Source organism: Salmo salar, chromosome 12 (assembly GCF_965601325.2).
Source record: "Salmo salar chromosome 12, fSalSal1, whole genome shotgun sequence".
In the NCBI taxonomy this organism is placed as follows: domain Eukaryota; kingdom Metazoa; phylum Chordata; class Actinopteri; order Salmoniformes; family Salmonidae; genus Salmo; species Salmo salar.
Genome location: NC_138302.1, coordinates 17,318,481 through 17,327,500, shown reverse-complemented (window position 1 = coordinate 17,327,500; position 9,020 = coordinate 17,318,481). Strand labels below are relative to the sequence as shown.

Genomic DNA, 9,020 nt, shown 5'->3' with positions numbered 1-9,020 from the left:
CATCAGTCAGTGGTAAGACATTAACTTATGGAAGACTTGTTACATAAAGCCATGTGACTAATGACAATCTGAGTGACAGCTTGCGTTTGTTTTCTCTACCTGTTTCAGGTACTCTCGGCGTCAGAAGGAGAGGGAGAGGATGGTGCTGCAGCAGGGATTGGGGCTCGCTGTTGCCCCCAGCGTCACCGCCCAGCCCCTCCCTGAAGCCAAGCCCCTCCACTACCAGCGGGAGGGAATCCAGGCACCCTTCCCTTTCCCTACGCCGCCCCCCCCCGGTCCCACGCCAGACCACCCAGCAAGGAGAGCCCGCCCAAGCGCCCATTCAGCCAGCCCACCTGGAGCAACAACCCCCCGCACTTCCCGGCCCCTCCCAAGCCCAAGGACAACATACGGGCTGCTCTTCACCTCCTCCAGTGCCAAGGACAACGGCTTGGAGGAGGAAGAGGATTGCGGACGACACAGAGTAGGTGACGGCCGGGAAGAGAAGGCAACGTGAGCATTACGTCTGCGCCAAATGCGGGTTGCCGAAGCGGCGGGAGACGGGCCACAGCCGCTTCGGCGGCATAGCGTTCTGCTCTGTGGCTGCGGGGGGTAAGACCGTGGCCCAGTGGCTGGCGGAAATGAAGGACGCTGAGGGGCGAGGTGAAGGACACTGAGCCACTGGCTGGGTGGTTGGACGTTTTTTTTTGTAAATAGTTCACTGTTCCCCTCTACCTGGACCGAGACCTTGAGCGCGGTGTAGAGGCTTGTGTGTTATGATGACCCTCAGAACTGCCTGTAGTCTATAAGACTACTGGTAGGGTCACCCATGGTAGGCAGTTCTGAGGCGAGACACCAGACTAACATCGGTCCGTTCCCAAGCAAAATGCATGTTTTAATTAGCACATTAACATTTTATTTACATAGTTCAATTAAAGGACTGTATAGCAAAGACAGACAGACAGGATAGTGATGAACCTGTAAAAAAACAAGGATAGACATTAAAATATACAAATCAAACATGATTTATCAATACATTTTCAAGTGAAAACTCAACTTTTTGGTAGAACTAATGTTTTTTTTTCTACAGCAGTAGCTATAACACATGAATAGCTTACCTTTTGCTAGTATAGACATTTCTGTCCACAGGTCGGGCCAAGATGCACTAGCGCCAATGTTATACATACACATGACTGTTAAAAGAAATAGATAGAGCCTGTATGAATGCACACACAATATAATATATATATATATATAACACGTCTAGTCAACCGACTTGTTTGACTACAGGGGCTACCCAAACTGTGTAATTTAATAACTTTCGTAGATCGCTAGCTACTGTAGGCGTACAACATTCAAAGTTTATTTGACCACTGACAATCCTGTAAATCCTTAGCTAACATCTATATCAACTCAAAGTTAGAATTCTATACTATTTAATTGTCTTCTCTTTCGTTTTTTGATGGCATGCGTTTGAAGTGTATGTAGTTGAATGCATTGTATGATATGTGGCAACCTGATGGTCATTGGGGCAAACGTGTCTTTCTATGTAAACTGAATTTAACTGCAAATGAAATAATAATCACCATAACCCCCAAACCCCCCACTGCTGTCCTCCTCCTAGCAGACCTATCAAGCAAACGTAATTTCCTTTATATGTATCTAATACGGTTATGCTGTCACTTGTCACTGCACTCATCAGTCATGATAAGTTTTTTTCTTGCCTACTAAAATGGAAAATCCAAGGTTCCGTTTCACACCCTCACAGGAGTTGGTTCTCAAGGCCACACCCAAGGCAGTAAAAGTGACAGCTGACGGCCCCCCTGCTTTTGGTGCTCAGGGCCCTCTTGTGAGGGCTAAGAAGTGGAAGGAAGTGAAGGCAGAGGCTCGAGCCTGCGTCGTCTCCGAGGGAGGTGACCCCGGTGCAGAGACGGTCATCCTGAGCCGGTGCACGGTTCAGTTCGGCAAGTACTGGGGTCAGACCTTCAAGTGGATGATGGAGAACGACGTGGGCTACATGGTGCACGTGGTAACAGTGCATCAGAAGGAGACGGAGCGAGAGCGCAGTGTTTCCCAGCATCCCCTGATGAGCCAACAAGGATGCCTTGACTTGCTACTCGTGCGCCTATCCGGCCTTCGCTGAGATGGTCAGGTTCAACCGGACGCACGAGGTAGCTAAAGTCCTCCCAGCCAGGTGAGTTTGTTTAATTCTCCTCATTGTATGTAATGTTAGGGTTTAACCAACTATTTGTTAGCATAACCTATATAAAATAACAGAGAAGAACCCAAGCCTCTACTATGATACCCAAGCCTCTACTATGACAGGCCCTCAGGGAGAGGGAACTAAGTTTGTCAAGTATTTAAAGAAGAACTTATGATGTCATTCCAGTTCTCTGTCTGCCCTGCGTGGTGTTTCAGTGAGCCCGTATATACGAACAACATACTTACCACTAAAGTGTTTGCATTAATTAAAGTACAAAGAAATTAGAAGTTACTCTGTGCTGACTATTTTGTTCTGATACCAGATTCGAATTGACGCGACCCAACAATTGGGGACCCCGACGTGATCTGGTACCGGGACTTCGCTGAGTATTGATCAGCCAATTGGACATCGCTGTCGTGGGATGGTGTGTTTCACAAAAAGTCATGACAACTAAAAACAGGTAAGCAGACACCTATTGTTATAATAACTAAAGATCTGCATATTGGCTTTATCCAAATTAATTTTGTGAAGCACCTGTTCGATGTAAGTGAACTAAATTATGAATTGTTATGAGTAGATAAGGAATATTATTGTGACATGCAAACCCGTGGTGAATGTGTTGTTATTACCTTGGTACCATAGAGTATTGTTCTACCGGCGAGATCCGTAACTTTGAGGGTACGGTTAGGATCGGAGAAAATACTGAAATCTCCCGGCGAGGTTTGTAACTACGAAGGTACGACTAGGATCGGGGATATAGGGAATAATTGAAATAGCAATTGCTACCGGCGAGGTTCGTAACTACGAAGGTACGGTTAGGTTCGGCGGAGTAATTCTTAGGAAAGGAGGTGAGGTTGTAGGCGAGGTAAAAGAGGAATAATAAATTAGGAATTTAAAGGCAAGAGAATAATAGTATAATAGAAGTTTGAAGATAAAATTAAATGCCCAAATTAGGTGTAGAATAAAAGGAGATATTTAACTGATTGAATTTATTGACGAAAAAGCATTAAAAGGACTGGAGGAATATTTTAGATAGGACCATAATTGTGGCTATTGGCAAGGCACATACTACGGGCGTGGCTAGGGTAGAAAAATATATGTTTTAAATGATGGGTTAAAGTTGGGACTAATGTGGAGACAAGGCAGGGAAACAGCATGTCGAGGGTTAGACATAGCCAGGGTATGGCTGTCTGAAGCCCGGATAAGAAGGCAAAAGGCAAGTGTAGAGAAAGAGAGAGAGAAAGTTTGAAGAAGGATATCAGCAGATTTTTTTATTTATTATTTGCGTGTGAGGTAGGTTTACTGACCAGTTAAAGTAACTTGTGTATGTGTGAGACCTAATAACTTATCTTATCAAAAGTCACAGTAGTAATTATTCCTAAATTCTGAGAAGGGGAAAAAGAGAGACAGAAACAACGAGGAAGAGAGCATAGGGTGAAAAAAAAAATGGAAGTTACTAAGAAAGTTGAAAAGTAAGTTTGGCAATTTACAGGTTACTTTTAAGTCTTGGACATTTCATAATTGTGAAGCCGAAAGAGAAGAGAAAGTTGAAAAGTTGGTTTTACTCTTACGATAGAGGAAAGGCTGAACGTTGTTGGAGTAGAGGTTATATTTTTTATTGTTTAGCTAACAATAGTGAATTTGAGCAGGAAGTAATGTATTCTAACATTATAATCGGTTTCCATTACGTGGGACAATGTCAGGTCAGTATATTCTAACATTATAATCTGTTTCCATTACGTGGGACAATGCCAGGTCAGTAAAGTGAATTGCAGGTGGAGTTAATTTTATTTTTACAGGGACGGTGCACATTAAACACAGTTGTGTATAATGGCAGGGTATTCCTAGCAAACAGAATGGGCCGGTTTGCAGACAAACTCAAGGGGTTTAAGGTTTTAAGCAATCTTGGGTTAAATTAGTCAAGTAGTATGTTAAAGTAGGGGAGTTTAATAGGTTTGAAGTACAGTATTGTATCCAAGGGTAGCGCACGTTCAATTAAGTTTAAAACTAATGATTGGGGGGAGTACAATGGAATTATAAGTATTTTTAGGTTTTGTTTGTAGTTAACGTTTGGGTTTCTGAATCGGTGTAGTATAAGGAATGATGACTAAATGTTTGTGGTTATTTTGGAAAAAGGAGCGCTTAGCTCTCTTTGGGAAAAATTCCTAGGGACCGGATATCTTAAAGGGGTATACACACATGGCATTTTGGAAGTTTTGTTTTCTGAGTTTTAATTAAGCACGTGAAATTCTTTTGATAGGGAATGTTCTGGGAACCTGGGATACAAAATGTAGATAAAGTTCTTAGCCTTCATTTGTCTAATGTAGTAAGAAATACGGTTCTGAAAGGGTGGTATGACTTTTGACCCCTCTGGTGACTTTTCCTTTTGTGGTCTGATCAGCCGCAATGAAAAGCCATTTGGATAGTGAATTCATGGTCATTTGTAATACTAATACAGGAATTTGTATAACGGATAATTATGATGGAGTTAAAGTTCTTAGAAACAATTGATAATTTGAACCAATGAGAAGACTAAAAGGGCAAAGCCTTAGACTAAGGATAGGCTTCCTTAAGTCTATTTTCCTAGAACAATAAGGGTATATTAATTTTCCTTTGTGGAGTAGTTCAGATTAGTCATTTTTAATCTGATTATGTTATTTGAATATCTTTTGACAAGTAGTAGTATTCTTGTACATTATCTAGCCAAGTTTATTTTCCCCTAGGTAGTCAGCTGTTGTTGAATTTAGTGGAAAAGATTTAATACAACAAGGCTGTGGAATTGATATAATAAGTATTATTATATTTGGCTATTGAACAAGGTCATTGAGTTAAGCAAGACAAGTTTAAATAATGGTAGACTTAGATTAATAGTATTATTATATTTTGTTGTGAATAGGTTTAATAATAGTAGACTTGTGTAAACAGGACAGAGATATATGACATCTGTAGGTGATCCAGGATTATTGAGGGTATTGAGATAAATTTAAGTAGATATGTAATATCTAGACAGGTTGATTTTTCTAGAAATTCAGGAGTGCAACAAGGGAGACCGGGAGATATTTAGTTAATATTTGGAAACAACCCATATTTAAAACTAACTTATGAGAAAGAGCGACAGACAGATAGAAGGAAGGGCAGATGGAGAAGTCCTCCCCTGCACTGCTGAGACCTTGATGGGTTGGAAGTAGCAGGAGGAGAGCATAAGCAAGGAAGAGAAGATAAAAGAGACAGAAGAATTAGATAACAGTTAATGAGTGGAGAGCAGCATAGTTAAAATATCAACAGGTGAGGACAGAAATAATACTGGGATAGACAGAAAATACATAATAAGAATAGAAGATAGGAAGATAATTTAGTTTGGTTCGCTTAGTTAGTATATTAATTCATGGAAAGACTATCGGCTCCATTGGCATGTATTTTAGTTTTGATTTTAAGTTTATGTTTGGTAAATTCGCTAAGAGGAGATATGACTATTTACACAGACAAGCACATAGGCATTTAAAACCATACAAAGCAGCACAGATAAATCTTAAATAAGACATTTGACAGAGAATTGTTACAGGGTAGATAAGGATGAATGCCCCAGGGAGAATTGGACATGTGGAAAATGAAAGGGGGCAATCCTACAAGAGAAGGGCTGACATAAGAATAAATTACTAACCTTACCAAAGACATTTTTTAGATATGCAGCAATATTGATACATGGCTTGAGCATGTATAAATAGGGGGAGTATAGTAGAGCAGGTTAGGAAACACTTTGTGGCCTATTGGATAATGAACTACTTAAAACATTTTTTTTATAATAGATAAGTATATTACATGGGAAGAAGCGTTCCCAACTTACTGGGAGGATACGATTAGGGTAGTTGGTTAACTAGGATCTCTCTCTCTTTAAATAATGGATTACATTTTAGCTGATCAGGTAAATTATATAGAATGCCAGAGTTAGGGAGGCCAGAACAGGTAGACATAGAAGTTGAAGATATACTAACAGAACACATGAGAAGACTGTTTGTTAACCAAACCCGTATGTCCGAGATTTTGTGTCCAACAGGTGAATTACAGCAGAAGGTGATTCACTCAATCCAACCAGGAGACTGGGTGTGGATCCAGTCCCTGAGGACAAAAGAACTGGAAGCAGCCACAGTGGGAGGGGCCATACCAAGTGCTCCTGGTAACAGCCTTTGCGGTGAGAATAGCTGAAAGACCTACCTGGGTTCATATCACACATTGCGGGAGGGTAAGATACACTGACACTGTCGAACAATCACAGAGTTAGGAGAAGAACCCAATACCGATAAGGTTCGGGGGTTACCTCTCTAACAAAGATTCCCTAACCCGCCCGATCCTCACTGTGTGCGTTCATAGAAGTGAAAGTGTGGGTTGGCCTCTAGCCAATGATATGTTCTCCGGGAGGGAGTGGGGCTTTACAGGGGTACTGGTCAGTCTGAGCTGTCTGATTGTGGGAGCCATATTCCTAATACACCATGAACCACTCGAGAAGTCAGAAAGTGGTAACTTGACCCATAGTGTAGAAGATGAGGAGTTTTTATGCCCTAGGTACAAAAGGTCACTCGATCTGGATAAAAAGGAAGTGAGAGTAGAGTTAGGGAAGGATGTCTCAATAGAGTTCTATGCAGACCAAATGGGGTCCCTAACCTCCTGGCAGTCTAGGACTCTGACTTCATGGGGAAGATATCTGTGTAGATCCCTGTGTAACTCATGGAATCAGGTCATAGCTCACACAGAGAGAGAAGGCTATGTCAATCCACACACCCAATATAGAAACAGATGGAGTATAGTGAAAGCCAGGGGTTTTGACTGCAATCCAGAGCAAGGGAAGTATTGCTTAAAGGTATGAATTACCATTAAAAGCGTAAAGAAAGAGGATTCAGGGTTATGGTATGTTGACTTTGACCAGACCAGTGTCGACACTACGGTACCATTCCGAGTAGTAGAGGTTAGGACAGGATACCAGTTGTACCCCTGATAAAACGGACATTCCTCGTGTAGTCATTCAGAGCCAAGGACCGGTGAGGATAGTTCAGACGAAAGATCTTAAGGAAGTGATTGAGGAGGAGACTTGGTTTGGGGATTCCAACCTATGGCTGGAATGGATTCAGTATACAGCTAGATCAGTAGCTAAAGAAGAATGTTATGGCTGCGCAACAGCCAAAACCTCAGTTGACAACCATCCCCTTTCCACTCGATGGAATTGATTTACCAAGGGGAATGGCCTGTATGGTAAAGCTGGTCATGAAGGCAGGGAAGCCAGACAATAACAGTTGTACTGATCTGCATTATCTGTATCCTATGTGCCCATTAGATCCAGACTTCCCCCTTTCACAGTCGCAGGAGGAGACTATTATTGTATGGCTTGACACAATATACACGGACGGGATGTAGGGGAAGTGAGAACACGCAAAAGAACAGAGAGGGAGAAGGAGTGTTCCGTCTGGGTCCTTAGACGATAGAGCTTACATTGATAGCATTGGGGTTCCAAGGGGGGTGCCTAATGAGTTTAAAGCTAGGAATCAGATATTGGCTGGATTAGAATCAAGCATCTTCTGGTGGTCAACCCTCAATAGAAATGTAGATTGGATAAATTATATTTATTATAACCAACAGCAGTTCATCAACTATACTAGAGATGCGATAAAAGGATTAGCAGAACAGACAGAGGCAACTAGTTTGATGGCTTGGCAGAATAGAATAGCATTGGATATGTTACTGGTGGAGAAGGGTGGTGTGTGTGTGTGATATTCGGATCAATGTGCTGTACTTTCATCCCAAATAACACAGCTCCAGATGGATCAGTGGCCAAGGCCCTGGCAGGTTTAACCACATTGGCTAACGAGTTAGTAGAGAACTCTGGGGTGGATACCTCACTGACTGGGTGATGCGATGGTATGTTTGGAAAAATTGAAAAATGTTATAATCACTGTGTTGTGGGCTTCTTTCACCGGTATGAGTGTGTTGATATTGTGTGATTGATGAATATATGCCAAGTATGAAAGTTTTAATCACCAGAATTCTGGAGAGATTGATAACGGAGCAGATGATGAGGTACGGATCGAGTCCAAGTTCAGACCTGTGGGACGGCTGCCTGTATAATCCCTTGCTTAAGAAAGTCTCTTACAGATGTTGTCAGAGCTGCAGGACCAGTATGAGGCTACGGGTGCGGACAGGATAAAGTAATGGGCGTGCGTCTTTTGTGTTTTCTATGTTCATCTCAAACGTTCCCTCTGCTGTGTCTCACACAGATATGTCAGGAGCATGAGGACGCAGACACCCCGTTATCCTGGGAGTGCGATGGCCGCCTTGATCGACTACATTCAGCGCAGAGACTAGGAGGGGGTAGCTGCTGTGTCCAGGCCCGCCGCAGCCAGCACCACCCCCGCCAGCACCACCCGGCCCAAGAGTGCGGCTACGTAAATGTTACATATCATCTTAAAGGAAAATATAATTCAATTTGTTCCACACAGTTGGAAATTATGACATATTTGCTATGTTTTGTTTTCAAAGGCTTCTTGGTCCTGCGATCTCTGCGTTCCTTTCAAGGCGCTCTCTCGACCAGGTGAGCTGCAGGCGAAGATGAAGAAATAGGGGTGTCTTTCCCTCGACCAGCACTGCCACCAACAGATCAATCGGACGCAGAGCTGGTCAAAGCTGCTGCTGACATAGACACATGTATGTTTTTACGTCACTATTAATTGACATAGGAAATTCGATACGTTTTGATAAGTATTCAGTTAAAGTTTGCTGACATATTAAAGTGTGTTAAATTTGTCGCTATCGTCAGCCCAAGGAAATGTATTGGTAAGAGTCATCTGGGTTT

The 9,020-nt window shown here is 42.3% G+C and overlaps 1 protein-coding gene across 1 annotated transcript in view; it reads left to right on the top strand.

The window, feature by feature from the left end:
* LOC106597630 (uncharacterized) overlaps nucleotides 1-6,636 on the top strand; it is a 7,322-nt gene extending 686 nt beyond the window's left edge. The window contains exons 1-2 of the mRNA XM_082958643.1: nucleotides 1-12; nucleotides 109-6,636. The exon at nucleotides 1-12 is cut by the window's left edge and continues 686 nt beyond it. Coding sequence (XP_082814769.1) covers nucleotides 1-12; nucleotides 109-496 — 400 coding nt within the window. The 3' untranslated portion in view covers nucleotides 497-6,636. The remainder of the gene's footprint in view (nucleotides 13-108) is intronic.
* The last annotated feature ends 2,384 nt before the right edge of the window (nucleotides 6,637-9,020 follow it).